The following is an 18,287-nucleotide window of genomic DNA, read 5'->3' on the forward strand; positions in this document are numbered from 1 at the left end:
CAAGATTTCTAACCAGCATGTAGTCTCTTAAAAATGTTTGGATATTGCTTACACTAACGAAAACCCACAGAGATCTCTGGTATTATCCATTATTTATATTGGTAAACCAGAGGCTGGAATCACCAGATATTTCTGGACACACATTCAGACAGCGCTAGCTCTGTGCCTTCCAGTTTGGTAGTGTCACAGTGTCACGTCAAACCCAGACACTGCAGACTTGTTGACTTTAGGGTATGAAAGATTTTCCCTGGTTCATGATCATAAGATTCACTTACTTGGGAACACGCAGAACAAGTGTGAATGCAAATGTATGGCTTTTTTTCCTTAAACTCATTTATCTCTCACTGTTTCCTTTGGACAAAACTTTAGCAGCTGTCAGGGTGGAGTTTCCTATCAGAATTGTTTTCGATAAATAAATCACATTTCTTTCCAGAAGTTCATCTTCAAAGCTGGCGAAGCCTTGAAGCATATTTTGCAAGAAGATGCATGTTTCTAATGTTGCAGGTAGATTTGTCTCTGGACTTAATTTCACATTATAGTCAACAATCTGATAATTTATACCTCATAGCCTTTGATAATGTGCCATGAATCTTTCCCACTTCTATAACCTGCCTGTGGAAGCCTGGAGATGTGAATACTGAAACCAGTTGTGCTGAGTTGAGGTAGAAGATGTTATGTCTCCTACACGCCCCACACCAAGGGGTGTCCAAGCTGCTGTGGCTGCTGACCAGCCCGGAGCAGTATTGAATTCTTGGGCATGTCAGCACTGGTGCTTCTTGGCCTGGGGACAGGCTCTGCGAGGGGCCTTAGTGCTGGTGACAACCCAACAGCGGTCACGCTCGCTCCTCAATGGGGTGTGCAGTACTCAGCAATCTGGGCATGGGGTCAGGCCGCAACTTGATTTCGAATGAGTTATGAACACTAAAATAAAATTGTTCTAGGTGAACAACGTTGGGCTTAACCCCAAACACTGGGTTTCTTTTATTTTTTTATTTACCACCTGGAGCCCCTCTTCACCTTTGATTTCTGCAGCTTTCTAGCACTACCAGAATCATTCTAAGTGGAAGCAAGGGCATGAAAGGGGATTCCAAAAGGAAATACAAGTAAAATCCAGATCACACACTTCTTTATACGGGAGCATCCTACCTCAGGACCTGAGGGCAGCTGGATAGACAAGATGCAACTTACAGGCTTTTTCTGTCACTAACTCTTGCCCTAACTTTGTTTTTAAGATTAAACAGGCGCCTTCTGAATTTTGCTTCTCCCACTGAGGAAAGATATTATTGATTTCATTTTCAAAAAGTGCATCTCACCCTGCTTTCTGAACACGACGCCATTTTAAAATGTCTTAAGACTGGGAAATGAAATTTGCCAGTGACCTCTAAAAGAAGCCACCTGTAGAACCTGGAACAAAAACATTGCAGATCCTTTTAAACTCATGTGATTGCAAGGTAGTGACTTTTTCCAAAATCTGCACCAGATTCTATGCTAAACAAACTCAGCTTCTTCGGGGAAAATTGCACACACCCCCCTCCCAAAATACTGTGACTCATGAGAAGATAGTATCAAACCAGCAATTTATTGTGTAATAAACACCCACATCCTGAACTCTCTCTGATCTCTGCTACATCAGCTCGGCACTAACTAACACAGTGTAGGAATCCATGGCTACATGGGAGAGAAGCAGCAGGCAGGATAACATACAGGGACACAAGCAACTGAATATGTTTCAGAGCCATCGCACTTTTTTGGGGAGGATATCCTGGGCTCCAGGCCCCAGGGTGGGGACAAGTCATCCTTTACTTAGTTCTCCTCCTCCCAAAATAGTGCCTGTAAGCAGCAGGATAGCCATGGCGAAAAGCATACAGTTCGCAGGGGTAGTAGTCCTCGCAGATCTCCCTCTGACGTTCCTGGGGCCCCTTATTACGCTCCCTGATCCTGCAAAAGTGGGAGAGATGAATGGTAAGTGCTGTCATCTTAAATATCTGTCTGCAGCCCTTTCCTGCCCCGCAGTTCCCCACCAGGATTAAGGGTCCGCCACCAGATGCCATCATCCAGCTATCAAGATGTTAGCATACCAGCTTCTGTGTTCGCCGCACCCAGGGGAGCGATGTGACTACAACAGGAGCGTTTTGCCTCCCCAGGTAACTTTTTATTTCATGGCTAAGTAGGGCGGTGGGGAGAAGGGGATGACTCCTGCCTCCACCTGAGGAAGAGTCCTCCTTCCAGCAGCCCCCGCAGCCTGCTGCCTTCAGCTCTTCTGCTCTTCCCCAAAGCCACGCGTGGAAGACCTGAAACACCCTGCAAAGGGGCCACCTGGTATTGCGGAGAAGGTTTGCCTTGACGCTTTGCTAGGAGATGATTTCTGTGCTTCAGCCTTTATTTTCACAAGCCCTTCATAAGGCATGAAACTGCCTATACCTGCTTTTTGAGGCAAAGAGGCCCCCAGATGGCCCTGTGATTAAGAAAAGGTCATGCAAATTCTGCTTGCAAGCTGAGGACTAGAACAAGACCTCAAACTGAGCCTCCTTTCTGACCATCCCACACTGATTCCTTCTCCTTCTGTTGGTATTTCCTTCAGGCAGATGAAGCAGAGCCCTCCCAGCACATGACAAGTCCTCAAACGCAAGGACTCGCTCTCTGCTGTCTGAGTTCTGCCTTCTGCCAGGGTTGGGGACTTCACGGGCACCTCACACTAAGAGAGGGGCTAAGGCTTCTCAGAAGTCACCTCCTCTGCTGGTGCCAGCCTGTGCCTGGCAAGGAGAGACGTCTGCCCACTTCCATCCTCACTGACCTGAAGCTTTAACATACCTCTCCCGAGAGATGGCTTCTAGTCTTGTGTCAGCTTGTATGAAGTCATTGGCCCTTCGCCTGTTGATGAAGGGATCTGAGAAGGCAAGAGGTTGTTCAGAGTAGATAGACACTTTTTCAAGGCCTGATTTCAACAAAAGCTAGCTTCCACATTTATAACAGCCTCCTCGTCTGCCCTCCCAGGCACCGGGACCTTTTAATATTCGCTGCTGCCCACCCTGCTGGTTTGTGCACAGCCTCTCCCTCTGGCTTGTGCCGGCTGCGTGGAAGTGCACATGCTGCTCGAGCTCTGCTATTACTGAAGTCACTTGGGGTAAAGCTACTGTGATTTTGCTGCCACAGGTCCTCTGAGTGAGTGGAGCTTGGCCAAGAGGCAGGTGCCGTGCTGTGCAGACCATGGGAAGTCTGGGCATGCTCGGTAGAATTAGTAGAATCATGAAATTATAGGTAAAAACAGGAAGGGCCTGAGTCTGTCTGTCTGCCTCCAAGGTTAGGCAGTCACTGAGCAGTCCATATGGAAATTTTGGACTGATGTGCCTGAAGGTCCCTTCTGTCCTTTTTGAGAAACATCACAGTCCTATTGCAGAGTTCAGGAGTCTGGATGTCTTTGGTACTTTGGTATGTATTGGCTTACACATGTGCCTTCGTGTTTCTGACCAGCTGTTTTGTGAAGTCCTTCTCCCAGATGGTCTAATTTCTTTTTAGTTTGAAACCATCTGTTCTCTAACCGGTCCAGGTTATTGTTTGTTCTATGGTGAGAACAAACACAAACCACCCTTTCATGTTTCTGTGACACTAACTCTCTCTTCCAGACCCAGCATCCCTCCTGCCCACACATCCCACCTGCTTCTTCCAAGGTGCTGGGAGTGAGGCTCTCCCTGTCCCTGGGGAAGTACAAATCATATCACTGGCTTCTGCAGTACCTCTTTCTTTGCTCATCATATAGCTTTTTGAGTAATGTCCCTTTTCTATTGTCACTTAACCTGTTTTAGGTGGATATAGCAGGAATCTAAGTTCATGATTCTTTGTTTTCCAATTCTCATTATATCCCTTGCAAAACATATTGGTATGCACTTGTGCCCAAACATGTGAAGTCTTTTTTTAACTCTCTTCCTATTTATTCTGCAATTCCATCACCCAGTAAATTCAATTATCTTGGGCTGAGTGGTTCTGCCTATTTAAACTTCACAGTAAAGTACAAGGAAATGGTCTTGGAGATGTCTGTAGCACACTTCAAATTCAAGAAAATAGTAAAGCAGTCTCTTACTGTAATACTCATGGGATTCCATGCTCTCATGGGACTCTGGGGAAAGAAAGAGTAAAACGTGTGGTTAGACACTGTACTGATGGGATTCACAGGCTTTCATACACCACAGATCAATAGAACCTGCACACAGAAATCAGAGAAGCCAGGTTTTCAGGCACCTGGTTAAAAGGAAGAGAAAGGGATCAGTGGCATGACCTAGCATTTATATGAAGAGTTTAGGGTGTTCAGGAATTTAGAATGGAGCAACCTTATTGTAGTCCAGACAACAAAGGGGCAGAAAGGGGAGCAGCCTGCGAGGTGAGCTGGGACAGAGTGGAAAGGGCTGTAGCATGCTGGACCACAAATCACAGTGACTTGAAGCTGACAGATCTGGAGCAGGGCTAGGACAGCCTGATACTAGGACAGAAAAGCAGGCAAGAGATCAAGGGGAAAGAAGACACAAAGTTGAATAAAGAACATCTGAAAGGACCCAAAGGTGTCTGCAGGTTTGGAGTTATCACTCTACCCAGTAGAAAAGGTCACCTACCATAGCAAGTAGCAGCCATCACCAATACAGCCAGGAGCGTAAGGATGACGAGAGTGCGCATTGTGCCAGTGCAGGGAGGAATCTCTCACTCTGTCTCTCTTGCTGCGTCTCGCTCTCTTCCCACTGAGGGCAGCTGGAGATCCTGGGCTGCCTGCAAAATTAGCAGTGGAATGTTTGTTATGAAAACAGAGCCAGGAGGGGGCCCATGAAAGAGCCTGGGGAAGGCGACGGCTGGCTGGTACACACTCTTTGTGGAGCCATTACAAAACATCCTCTATTGGCAGATTGAGTCAGGTTTCAGGAAGGAGGGGGCATGCCTCCTTCCTCTCCCAGTTCAGGGCTGGGGGCCATAATTTACAGGCAAGCATGTCACTAGCACTCCATGTTCAGAAAAGCTGGCCTGTGCAAGTGGAAGGAATTTCAGGGGCTGCCGGGGGCCTGGAGGGAGAGGTGTGTGCTGATCCCAAATGTAAATGTTTGCCTTTCTAATTTTTCCTCTGATCTGCCCCCTTTGCCCTCACCATCCTCTGTCTGGACATAGCCAGCCCAGAATGTTCTGTCAGCTTTGCCAACAGAGACTTGGAGAACGAGGCTTCAAACACTCCATCCCCACTTGGGCCCCCTCCCTCTAGCTGGCTTCTGCTGCGGTCCCAGCCTGACAGTCATCAGAGAAGGAATCCAACACTACTGCCCCTTCCCCTCTCTTACTTTCCTGCTCCAGGATTGACAAGCAGCAACCTAGAAGAATTTCTTCTGCTGGAGGGATCATGATTTTTGCATTGAGATGACAGCAGCACCCAGAACTCCTATCTTTGCAGGTCCTCACTGTGGTCCTGACCTTACACTGCTCTTCCAGCCCAAGGGACAACATCTTGGTGAAGGCATAGGTAACCATATCTCTCAGGACTGCTGCCTCTCTGGTCTAGCACTGCCAGCCTTTGCCCCACTGGGCACCAAAGCAGATGTCAATGCAAGGCTTTTCAGGTGCACGGTTGAATGCATGGATGAATGTCCCAGGCCAGCAGTCTCTGGGAACATTACCTCACCTTCTAGCACCCAAAGAGCTTGTCTGGCATCAATGCCATGTACAGCAGCGATGGACAAAAGACAGGGTGTTCCTCTTTTCAGCTCTGTGGTACAGTAGGAGGGAGTGAAAGAAGAAAAAAGGAGTTGCAGAGATGGCTATCCCTGCTCGCTGAAAAGCAAAGGAGAGTAGTTTTTTCTAGAGGCAAGACAAGGAGGGAAGCTGTGGTGACCGCCTGTTTTGTCCATGTCTACATGCAGCCATTTCTCACTGACAGGGTGCAGGCTGAGTGTACTCTGGGTGCAGACCATTCCCCCCAAGCCAGTGTGATGTTGTCACTGCTGTCACCTGCAGAGGCTGGTCTGGGGAGCCACGCTGCAGGTGACACAGCCAAGAATTACAGGGACAGCCAGCCAGAGCCTAATCTTTCCCCAATGGGGAGTGAAACTTCAGTGGAACAAGATTACTCTGGGCTTTACAACGTACCCTTTCAATGCCAAGCTCATGGCCTTTGCCTGAAGCCTGTGGTCTCTGGGAGAGAAACTAAGGGCCTTCAGACTAAAGAGAAAGAATTGCTTTTCTTCCCTGTTATCCCACCCCATGCGGAGAGCAGCTTAGTCCTGCACCATCAATGCCCCCCCATACAGTCCACATCCTGCCCATTCAGTGCTCACCCTGAGATAAGGAGGAAAACTAGGTTGTGCTGAGGCAAAAGCCCTAAGTCTGCTATAGACATGAGGTCAGAGGAGAACTGAGACTTTTCTGCTGTCCCTCCATGTCCTGCCACTCCGGTCTCTTTAAGGGAATTCTCTGCTCTGGGATGGTTTGCATTCCTTAGAGACCAGAGTTTTGGAGTTAATGTCGTATGTGGATTTTATATGTTTCCTGAATGTCTTGTACACTCTGGGAGCTCATGGGAGCTGCCAAGAAAGGGAAGCTTGAGGGAGGCTGAAGGAGAGAGCCCAGTGGGAAAGCAGTGGGGCACAGAGAGGAAGATGCTGGGAGTACTTTGGAATGAAGGTGAGGCTGCACAGTGGGAAACTCCAACACGCTTTCCAGCCAAACCCTCTTTATTTATCTGTCTTCCCTCAGGAGAGAGCGCTCTGCTCCCTGGAAGACTCTGCTCCCATTTCAGAGGACTCTGATCCTAGAATGCCTGGAGCATCCCCGGCCATCAACCACAGGAGAAGAGCCACAAACACCACTTTAACTCAAACGTTTCATTCTTCACCACAGAGGCAATGCATTTTCCAAGGGATGAATGAACATGCTGGCTGCACAGCCCTGTACTAACAAATGTCCTTCAGGGAACACTTTCCCTTGCAAAAGTACATCACCTTCCTACTTCCCCTGCACTCCATACTTCTCCAGCACACACCTCCCCTCCCCAGCACCAGTGGTCTGCCCCAGAGGTAACAACCCATGCAGCACAGTGAGCCCAATCCCCCTGCTTTCTAGCAGCACCCAACAGTTAGAAATACAGAAAGAGGAGCTAAGATGAATTGCCCGCAAATGCCCACAGTTCCCCAAATAAGTCAGAGATCAGAAAAGCAACCCTCTGACCTGTCTCCTGCTGGAATGGAGAAGCACAATGTTATGCATGCTACAGAAACCACTCCTAACATTTTGCAGCTGTGAAGCACCAGCAAGGCATTAATAACAAGCAGCCGTCCAGGAAAAGCAAGGCGGTCCCTGCGTACTCACTAAGCCGTCCCTTCCCCGACAGCCGGCAGCTCTTGTCTGAAGGGGCAGCTCTCCCGGCGTCCTGGACCCTGGACTGAAGAAGAGGGACCTTTTATTTATTAGCATTGATCAGTGACTCCTCCCCTCTTCTGTCTCCCACTCTCGATCCACCCCCAGGCTCCCACCTTCTCCCTCAAAAACACCTTCTGCCCACAGCCAGGAAACCAACAGCCTCGCGGAACTGAGCCAAGAGGGAGAGAAGAGAGCCAGAGCAGACACCGGGGCCAGTGGGGGCACAGCTACATCCAGGCTGGCTTTCTGCCCCTGAAGAAGTGAGTGAGCAGAGGTCTGAGGACAAGCTCCAGTGTTCCTCTTTGAGGTACCCCCCTGCCCCCATTCCACCTCCTCCTTCCCTGGCCGTGGTCTAACTAGAGCTGTGCTGCTGGCCAGGGCACTTGTTCTTCCATGGCGAGCAGGAGGCCAGGAGTCTTCTCCCATCTCTTTTCATGCTCCTTTTGCAACTGTTTGATCCCAGCTCCCAAATCACAGGCTAATGTCAGGCTGAAAACTCACATAACAAAGGTGTCTGCTTTTGGAGGCAGCTCTGAAACCTCCAAAAGTGACAAATCCTATGAGGCAAAGAACTGGCTTACACAAAACCAAGCCCCTGAGACGCACCTTCACTGCTCACAGATCTACAACAGTGATGGACAACACATCAGACAACCCCAGGACATGTGCTGGCTGGACTGGGCTGTTGGGTTTCTGTCCCTGCCTACAGCTAAGCCGAGAGGTGCGTGCACCATGCTGGGATGCTGAACCCGTGCGGCGAGCAAGCGGCAGCAGTGCTCCCTCGCTCAGCAGAGATCCAGGCCTGGTGCGTGCTCAGAATGGGTGCTGGCAGGTCCAGTCCTTCAGCAAGGGTAGGCACAGCCTGAGGGACTGAACTCAGCAAAGGTGAGACGGAGGGGATGACCAGCTGCAGAATCAGCGGCTCGGGAGGTGAAGAAAGAAAACCTATCACATCTATTCAGTAACCAAACAGCTGGTGAGTGTAGCTTTTTGCTACAAAAGTTTGCTGCACTTTTGTAGGACCCCTTGTCACCTTACAGCCAACACATGCATTTTTGATCTATGTACTTTTTTGCCTGGTTCACACAGTGAGATGCTCCTGTCCAAGGGTGGGATCTTTAGCTCCTACAGCACTCAATGAGTTTGGGGAAATTTCAGACCTACCTGTGGCAACAAGGTACCATATTACATGTGTCCTTGTACAAGCAGCTCTTGGCCCTCAGAGCCTGAGAACAGCAACCTTGAGCTGTCCTGAAGACATAGCATACATAGTCATGAGCCACCTTCAAAAAACAGTGCAAAGAGGAGGATGTTTCTTGCCCTCTTCTACCACCATTCAGGGGCAGCTGAATATTCAGCCCTGTGACATGCTGAACCCTGAAAGAAATCAGGACCCAGAAGATCTGGTCATCCTCATCTACCTAGATACTGGAAAAACTTTGGCCCTAATGCTATCTGGCAAGTTTTTAGTTAAGTTGGAGAAAATGGGCATTAAAGCCAAAATTGTGAGATGGTAAGGAACCAGACGAATGGGGCAAAAGCTGGAGTGGTGGAAAGGAGAAATGTTGAGAAATTACTAATTGAATTTCTCTTGGGACTAGTTTTCCTGAATATTTCCATTAATGACTGGCTTAAAAAGGAAATACTTGTTGAGGAAGTTTGTTGATAACACAGAGCAAGAAAGCAACATCAGTGGAAAGGAGGCCTCAAAGCTCATACAGGACGAAAAGGATGTCCTTGAAAGCTGGAGCAATAGAAACAGAGTAATATGCAATAGCACAATGGCAAGGTCTTCTATGGGGATTAGCAGTAAGAATCCTTCTGTAAATTAAGAGGTCATAAACTGGAAGGAAACGGGGAACAAAAGGAACAACTATGAACCAACAATCATAAAGGTGATCACGGAAGACTGATTCTGAGATGTCTACTGAGAATGTGCCAGCAGAGATGGGCACCTGTTAGTGCTCCTAGATAAGATACCAGTGAGAGACCTCAGCAGGAATCCTCTGTATGGCCCAGGTCACCCATGTTCATGGAAAAAGATTTCCTGTGGGAAGCGGTGTAGATGAGGACTAACAAGGCAAGGTGATTTGCAGTCACCCCCAAAATGACAGACCTTTTAAGCATAGCCCTTACATGCTCCCACAGGAGCCACCAAGCCTCTCCTTCCTTGTGTTGTCCACAAGGCTTCTCCAGCAGGACAAGGGACTAGCAACTAGGTTTTGTCTCCAGTACTCCTCCAGGGGCTGTTTCAGAGCCCACAGCTTTCATGATTAGGAGAAGTCCTATTTCCAGCCTCTGTGTCTTTAGGACCATAATCTATATCCATGCGTCCTTCACCAGGAGAGGGAGGAAGGCTTCAGCAGAGTCTCTGAGCGCTGCAGCAAGGGAATAAACCCTATCAGCTCTGTGAGAGAGCAAGATATCCAAACCCAGGTTGCTCAGAGTATCAAGTAATGGGACTCACTGATCTGGACAGCCCTTTCCAAGCTTGCTCTTGTGTTTCAGGATGTAAGTTAGTCAACCACCACATGGTCTATGGCTTAGGAAGCGATTTCTCAACATGATAAACAAGTGCTTTTTGGAACAACTAGTTCTACAGCACATGAGAAAACAAGACTTTATTTTTGCTTTTTCATTTAGTCCTAAGTAATACCTAGGAACTGATCCAAGAAGCGAGTATAATTGAGCCACTAAGTAACAGTGTCCGAATATCCACAATATAATTAAAGTCAACAACCTCATGGAATAAATCGTGCTGAAAACTAACATACTGACACTAAGCTTTAGAAAGAGAAATGTTTTTTAAACACAGGAGCTAGTCAAAAGACTATGAAATAAAAATAAACGGAACATATTTCAGACATTTAAGGAACTTGATATACATATCTGAACGTGTGTTAACTCTGGCAGTAAACTCATTCAGCTACCCAAAATTAACCCTAAAACTAGTTCAAAAGCTAGTTCAACCTGGGAAAAGCACAGATTTACACATTTCAAAACTAGATTTTAAAAGTTCCAAAGATTACAAGAAAGGGGGGAGCACATAAACAGGAGAAATCTAGTTTCTCAGCAATCAAACGAATTTTCTTGAAAATAACTGAAATGATTCATTTCCATTTCAGTGGCAGGGTGGGGAGAAAAGAGTAATTTCCTAAAAAATAAGTGTGTTTTTTCCCCCAAAATATTTAAACACGTATCTTTGAAATCTGTTTCTACCTTTTCCCCAGAGAAGAATTTTGACCCCAGCATTACAGCTTTGTGCAAAAATAAAAGTTTCTAGTGTGAAAATATGTAATGGTTCTCATTGAAACTTCTTCTAACAAAGTGAATCTATGTATAGTCTTCAGAGTGTTGTAGAAACCACCATCTGAAGCTTACAGATAGTGTCAGTGCCCTGTGGAGGAAGAAGGTTCCCATGCCAGCTCACAGCTATTTTTTTTTTTCCTGCTTCCTCCATCATTTTGTGCCAAGGTGCATTTTAGAAACTCCCCCTTCCATCCTACGTGATGACTTCCAGTGACTTTCTCCTGCCCGTGGATATGGAGCATACCTGCACGTTCAACCTCAGGAGTGTCACTCTGGACTCTGGGACAACTGGTTGCTCAGTATCCCAGTGCCAAAAAGCAGGCCTGAAATTAAACACCATGAAAAAGTCCAGATCCAGCCTCCCTGACCAAATCTAGATGGTGAGAGGATAATTCTTCTTCCACCTGCAGTGTCCTACGGAATGTGGGCCTGTCTCCACATTAGCCACTACCATAAGGAGAGGTCTCTAACTGGTGAGCTATGGGGTTTGTTTGGCTGGTTGGTTGGTAGATTGGGGTTTTTTTTAGCTGCTGTATCCTGTTGGTGGTGGAAAATCTTTAAACTATTGCAATTCAGAGATTAGTGGCCAGGCACAACCTCACAGCCACAGTCTATGGAATTGTGGTCCTTGAAGTTACTCCTTGTAATCCATCAGACTTCAAAATGAAGCCCAGTGTCATGGAAAAAACTCGGTCTGGATATAAATACAGGAGCATTTGGGGTCAGCAGTACAGTTCAGTGGGAACTCATTGCTCTCCATTTCTGTTTGCTGCAAAAAGTGAGCCTGGCTCAAGCGTTCGACTCCCATACTCAGCACTCACCATGGGATATCATTGAGTTACCTCAAAGACTGACTCTCTCTGTTGGCCAGAACTTCCCAGAACAGCTGTGTTTGGCTGAAACAATGAAAAAAGATTACTGGTAACGGGAAGTTCATGAGCACAGAAGACTAAAATTTCACAGAAGCTGGACCAAGGTTATTTAATTCACTGACTAAAGCAACCAAAGCATTCAGGGCTAAGAGCTAACTCTGTCCCTTCCTTTGGCTTCACCACCACCCACACATGTCCACATACACTGATCAGCCTATTTCTCTTGCTGTCTGGGAAGGAAGGAAGGGAGAGGATAATGTTAATATTATTTGGATGTTGAAAAAATTGGCAGAGGCTCCTGTGTAAGGATTAAATAATCCATATAAGTAACTAGAATTGCTTGTACTTCAAGTATCCTATGAAAAACTGAGCAAGCAAAAGTTTGAATTCTGACTATAAAAACAGAGCGTGCTTCTGGGTTGCACTCTTATGAGAAAGGGGAGCAGAAATGTCTCTCCCTTCTCTACCCCCATTCCCCTTGCTTTACCATGAGCACAAAAATGTCCTGACCTGATTCATTCTTTGGGATCAGATAAGATTTATCCGTCTTATTTCCTGTCCAGACATGCAGAGTGATAAGAAAGCAGCTGGTTTTACTCTTCTCAACCATCTGGTAAAAAAAAAAAAAAAAAAAAAAAAAACCTCTTTTTTTTGTTTTAATTTTAACTTTATAGGGTATTAGTAAAGCCTCTTTTTTCAATAACAAACTTAGCTAGCATCTTAGATCCAAAGTCTGCCAGTCCTTGTGAAGCCAAGATTGAGCTGAAACATTTCTATTCTGTCTGTCTTGAATGCAGGAAAACTGAAATATTTACAAGTACCCCTGTAGTGTTATATATGTTTCTTTGTTCTATCTTGGGTTCAGTATCCATGGTATCATAAATTTTGTCTTTAGTAAGTAAATAACTTTTTCTGTGGCACACCAAGCCCCTGGTCTTGCCCTCTGTTGTCAATATCTGATAGAGTTCAAAGGAAGGCTACAGGGTGGGGGAAATGCACGATATCCAGCTAATTGTGAAATGCTGTTTGTGGCAAGAAGACAGACATTCTTATTCCTTGAAGCATGAAATCTGATTACTCTTATCCTTCTGTGCATAACTACAAATTATATTAATGTTCCTAACATCACATGCTAGCTAAGTCATTCAACTTGACGACCTTCCTTAGTAATGAATTTCACACACTAATTATATGCTCTTTGGATACATATTTATTGCTTATTTGTATTAAATTTGACAATTAATTTTTCTTATGAAGGAATTTCATGTTGTCATAAAGCAGGAAAGAATTTTGAAAGGAGAAGGAAAGATAAATCTGATAAATTTTTATTACTTTTCAATTAGGTTTTCCTTCCTCCTGAAATGACATTGGACTCCACTTTACCAGGGATGTCTTTGTCATTTGTGGTCATAATTTCCTTTAAATTATAAAAGAAACAATAAGAATAGTATAAATGGAGAACAAAAGGAGAGGTTTGGGTGTGAAAGCACTGGGAAGAAAGGCATAAGAAGGGCTACAAGAACAGCACATACTGATGGCACCTAGATTAGCAGATCATTAAGATCCCAGCATATTGACACACAGATTCTCTGGACATCCAGACTGGGAAAAACAAAGCAGAGTTTAAAGTAAAATATGTCCTAAAACAAGGGACAGAGTACACCTAAGACTAATAAAAAGAAAAATTCAAACCATTAGAGATGGTGCTAAAATAAAGAACAAGATTAAGCCATAAGACACCTAAATGAGGAGACAGAAGATGAGACCTAATGATACTTAGAGGTGGGAAAAGATGGAGAGACAGAAGACCACAGTCGCTGCCAGCTCCTGAAGGATGCAAAAGATGCATCTAAAATGAACATATGGTGGTCAAACTAAAAGAAACCCAGGAGACATGATGAGGAGTTCAAAGCCTGTGCTTTGAATCTTCTGTGTGATTGCAAGAAAACCAAAGAGTGTGAACAAATGCATCTGGGTGCTTGTGAGTATGTGGTTATGAGACTGTTAGTCTGAGTGAAATCAGTGTGGCTTAAAATAAAATAACCTTCCCTTTCCATAGTGTTTCACACTGACCTCTGTTACTCCATCACTGCAACAGTATTTACTACAAAATGAAGTATCAAAATGTAACATGAAGACTTTTTAAGATATCCTCAGTAAGGAAAAGTCTTCATCCAAAACCATCCCACATCATTATGCAGCTCTGGCAGTGGTCTGTGTGGTAAGAAGCCTCTTTCAGAGCTCTTTCCACTTTGGCTCGTCGTTCTTTTAGCCAGACACTGGGAGGAAACCCAGGACAGATGCACGAGAAAAAGAGCAAGGCACCAGTGCCGCAGGCATGAGGATTCTTGGGTTCAACATCCTCCCTCACTTGGTTTGGTCAGTGTTGGTTGGGGTCTGTGGTGCTGAAACTATCTGCTCTTTTTTCTCTTCATACATGGTAAAGGATGGCATTTTAAGACTCAATGCAGGTGCCAAAAATCACATAAAATCACACATATGACTTATAGCATATATCAGTCCTAAAAGTTGCATAGAGCTTTTTCCATAGCAGAACCTTTCTTTAAAGACTCTTGCCAACAAAGACACTTTTGTTCTTCCTGGGCTTTAACTGATGTTTTTTCCTCTCTATTTACAATACTTTCTGATGCCAATTGGGCTAAATTATTTGGGATTTCTCTTTTCACTGTCTCCCACCTACAACCATGCCTGTACTGGAAAATGTTCCTGTACATTTATCAGCAAAATACACTGCATGAGTCATATGTTGGGTACACAAGCATTTACAACCCTGCTGGCTGGCTAAGCCTAAGATTAATGAGGACATTTTTTAATACCATACATTTTCCTAAAGTAGACATTGTATGAGAATCTCTGCTGTGCATATATTATTTACCAAGCACCTGTACACATCTGTAGAAGAAGACTTCTCCCGTGTTACTTAGCCAACCATCTGCCTGTCACTTCAGCTCTTTGAGGTAGGCATCTGTCTTTCTTGATGGTCATTTCACTAGTGAACCTGATGGAGGACCCAATAAATGAAATATCAACACTACCCAATAAATAAAACATACTCACTAGCTCCTAAAAAGACCCTTGTCTATTTTGAGACCTGAGCGTACACCTGAAATGAACAGCTAACTCTGGTAAGGACTGCAGTCAGGACAGTAATTTCATTACAGTCCCCCAGGGACCTCGTCAGAGTATGGTCCCATTTGTGCCCAGTGCTGTACAAGCCCCAGAAGGGAGAGACGTGTGGTTACGTGCCTGTCTTTGCCCCTCCATAGGAGGAGACGTGTCTGGCAGGAGCACTTTCCTCAGCCAAGGACCCCCTTATCACTGCCTGGACTCCCCAAGCCTGGGGCTTGGTGATGACAGATGATACACAGCTGTCCCAAAGGCTTGGACATCAAGTTCACCCTCTTTTTCAGCTCCTGGAGCTCTTCTGCATTATCTGATCTCTCTGGCCCACTCTGTGCTATCACTCTAACGATAACCTGTGCTGACCCCCAGCTACTATTGCAGGTACTGGGCTGCTAAACAGAAATCTGCTGTCGTTATACCTTAGCTGGGAAGATCTTGAGGTAGTAAGAAATAGGAAAATAATTTATCACAGTGGGTTTGTGCTTCCAGGGAGGGGAACCATCAGTAAAACAGCAGCAGGAGAGTTATGAGGAGCTCTGTGTAGCCACTGAAGAGAGAGATCTGCAAGGCTGGAGTGACAGCTGTAGAGCTTGGCTTTAGCTCCTTCTGTCCTGCCTGAAAGCAAGCACCTGGGATTGCCTTGGTCAGGGTTCTGCCTCCCCCAAACAGCACTTAGCACTGAGGCACAAAGCTGACCTCAAGCTGCTCCTGAGAAAAAGGCTTCTGCTGGCTTGCTGCTGAGGCTGTTTCCTACCCATCCCTGCCTGCCTGGTGCCTGCTGTCCTTCGTGCCTGTAATCTGCTGAGTCCCGTGAGCTCCCTGAAAAGCCACTGGGCCCAAAAAAGGGTTTCTTCTGCGCTGCTAGCCTGCAGCTGCTCCTGTGGTGACATGAAACCCTACCACCTGAGCCGATGTCCAGCAGTTGCAGTGGAGAAAAGTGGCTCAGGAGACAAGGGAAAAGGGCACAGGGACTTTCTTGACAGCCACAAGTCGGGATGACCACTGTGAGCTAACTCACATATACGTGTCTGAACTCCACTTGATTTCAGCAGGCTTTGATTTTGTTGGGAAACTAAATTGCTAAATAAGAATGAAGTAATAAAAAATTGTGGGCCTGAACAGGTAGCAGAAGACACAGATTCCAGTTAGCTAGCTAGATCTAAATCCCCATATCAGGGTCTCCAAAGCATCAGAGGGAAAGGAGCTGCAAGCAGGACACTGAGGGCTGCAGGGCCATTCCCCAGGCTAAGAGCGGCTGCATCCCCAGGGTGGAAGGAAGAAGGACAGACCCAGCAGTGACCTTGTGTTTACAGCAGATACAAAACAAGGTGAATGTCCAGATCAGCAGCTCTGGGTGAGGCAAGGGTGCTATCGCCAGCCACAAGGGCCAACTCACGCACCCCAGCCTGCAGAACAGATGGGCCCATGACCTGCCTTCGGCTGTAGGGTCTGCGGGTGCCTGCCCTGCCTGTCACATCGCTGGTTCCCTGAGCCCCCTTCACGGCTCACTCCAGCACCCCAGCTTCTCCCGCAATAGCTGCATGTCTGTGTGTCCTCCTGAGCGCGCATTTCTTTTACCTGATCTGCCTTGCTGCCCAGAAACTGAATCAAAAGGCAGAAGGACAACCAGAGTGTACCTCCAGCCCATTTCTGTCTTTCGGGTTGCTGATGATCGTGGTGAAATTGAGCCTATGGCTGGTGCTGGCTCCAGGACTGGGCTGCCAGCGCTGCAGGGAGCTGCAGTGTGACAGGGGAACAACAGCCCCACGCAGGAGCGGGGTCGGGCTCCTCACTCTGCACCTCCCCACCATGCTCCATGGGGCTGAACAACAGCAGCTATAAAACACAGTCCGCAGCCAGCTTCCGCTCCCCCCGTCCCACTCTGCTTCCTCTCCTCTCCATCCTTGCCCTACTTGGCCAGTGGGGCACACCATGGCACCAGCCTTGTCCCCTTCTCCAGGCTGTCTGTCCCTTCCACCACAGATATGGCACTGCCACCTCCCACCGGCTCCAGGCCCTGTTTGGCCCTGGGGAAGAGCCTGCGGGAGGGTGCCACAGCCAGGGGACCATCATGGAGAGGGGCCCCAGCTGCTGGGGAGAGGGGCAGGGGGAACAGGCACAACCAAGCCCGCATGACAGAGCGAAGCAGTTGCCATCAGCAACAGCATAACCGACAAGGAAGCAAACTGAGGTCTTGATACCCTGGGGCCCATCTCAGGACCCTGCTCTCTGTTTTGGGGCAGATAACCTTGCCATTCCTCACAGCCCTTTCCTCCTTGTTGTTAGTGGGAGCCTTTGCTGCTTTTGCCAGTGAGCTGGGGAGCAGGGGTCCCTGGGAATCCACTAAGTGGGTGGTGGGGCTGGGGGAGAAGCAGAGGAGGAGGGTGCTTGTCTGGAAACAGAGCCCCCTCCTACTCATGCCACCCATCCGTGGCATGTCTGTCTGTCACAGAGAAATTTGCAGAGACAGATTTACTATCTTGAGCATAAGCAAACCCGCGCCAAGCCTTTGGCTGATCGTCACAGCTAGAAATAGAAGCCAACCACTTCAGGGCTTTTGGGTTTGCACGCTCTATGGATTCCCAGCACAAGGACAGTCATTCAGCTAACCCCAGCCCAAATCAAAGACAACACTCCCACCTGGATTTTCAAGAAGGGGGCATGGAGGTGAGTCGGAGAACATCGATGCCATTCAAGGCAATGGGCAAGGAGCAAGGAGCAGCTCCCAAGCAGCTCATCCTGGAGGGGTTGAGGGCCCCAGCAAAGGATGTGAGGGCATGTTATGACCTGGACTACAGTACCCCTGGCATAACAAAGCTAATGATGTCGCTTTTGGGACTTTCCTTTCCTCTGCCCAACACCTAGTCTTACAAAACCAGTAACACCATAATACCTTAGAGACCACTGCCCTGCTGTCAGGTATGTCTGAGCATTTGGAAGGGAGGACAGGACAAGTAGATGCACAAGCTGTTGTCCGAAAAGCCGGATTTGTTACCCGGTGTGCAATAAGCCAACTTCACACACAGAGACGAGATATCAGTTTATTCCAAATCTGCACAGAGTTGGGTGCTAGGTGGTAGGCCCACAAACCTAGCACAACAATTCCCCCCTTTGGGACTTATTTAATTTTATTTAATTAAGTCCCACCTTACTTTGTTGTCTTACCTACTATTGAAGTACAACACTTGATAGACATTGTAAAATCACAAATATACATACAAAGGATATTACAACCAAAATTCCTGCCACTATTAACTTCTTGATGCATAATGACAAATCAGGAATCCAGGACGTTACCCAAGACCAAATCTCCTGAAAGCCATAAGCAGTATCATCCTTTTATATTTGATGTAAAATTTGGGTATGTTTCCAAAGCTCTTGTAAGTCTGTAGTAATTCTCCCAGACTAACCAACATAAACACAACAGCTAGTGTTTATTACTGTGCATACCCCTCCTGGTATCCAAGGCCATTCTATTTTGTAGAGCTATTTCACTTATTTGTGAGACTTCTTCCTGTAAGGCCATAATTGCTAATTCAGATGAAATATTTACGATTGCTTTCTCCAATTCACTAACTC

General features: G+C 46.6%; 1 protein-coding gene across 1 annotated transcript; it reads right to left on the minus strand.

Moving 5' to 3' along the window:
* Positions 1–1,558: 1,558 nt before the first annotated feature.
* On the minus strand, positions 1,559–7,399 carry MGP (matrix Gla protein). Its single transcript, XM_010290881.1, has 5 exons — positions 7,333–7,399; positions 4,605–4,755; positions 4,079–4,114; positions 2,812–2,887; positions 1,559–1,938 (listed from the first exon to the last, which is right to left on the minus strand). Exons 2-5 carry the CDS (start codon positions 4,663–4,665, stop codon positions 1,800–1,802), a joined length of 312 nt encoding a protein of 103 aa, XP_010289183.1. The 5' UTR covers positions 4,666–4,755; positions 7,333–7,399; the 3' UTR covers positions 1,559–1,799.
* Between the last annotated feature and the right edge of the window lie 10,888 nt (positions 7,400–18,287).

The sequence above is a fragment of the Phaethon lepturus genome, unplaced genomic scaffold, assembly GCF_000687285.1.
Source record: "Phaethon lepturus isolate BGI_N335 unplaced genomic scaffold, ASM68728v1 scaffold17637, whole genome shotgun sequence".
In the NCBI taxonomy this organism is placed as follows: domain Eukaryota; kingdom Metazoa; phylum Chordata; class Aves; order Phaethontiformes; family Phaethontidae; genus Phaethon; species Phaethon lepturus.

What these genes read in the sequence shown, in the direction of transcription:
- MGP (XM_010290881.1), bottom strand. Translation starts at nt 4,665, where the DNA reads ATGCGCACTCTCGTCATCCTTACGCTCCTGGCTGTATTGGTGATGGCT. An exon ending in GATGGCTGCTACTTGCTATG is followed by an intron (nt 4,115 to 4,604) that starts GTAGGTGACCTT and finishes TTCTTTCCCCAG; the next exon opens with AGTCCCATGAGAGCATGGAA. An exon ending in GGAATCCCATGAGTATTACA is followed by an intron (nt 2,888 to 4,078) that starts GTAAGAGACTGC and finishes TTGCCTTCTCAG; the next exon opens with ATCCCTTCATCAACAGGCGA.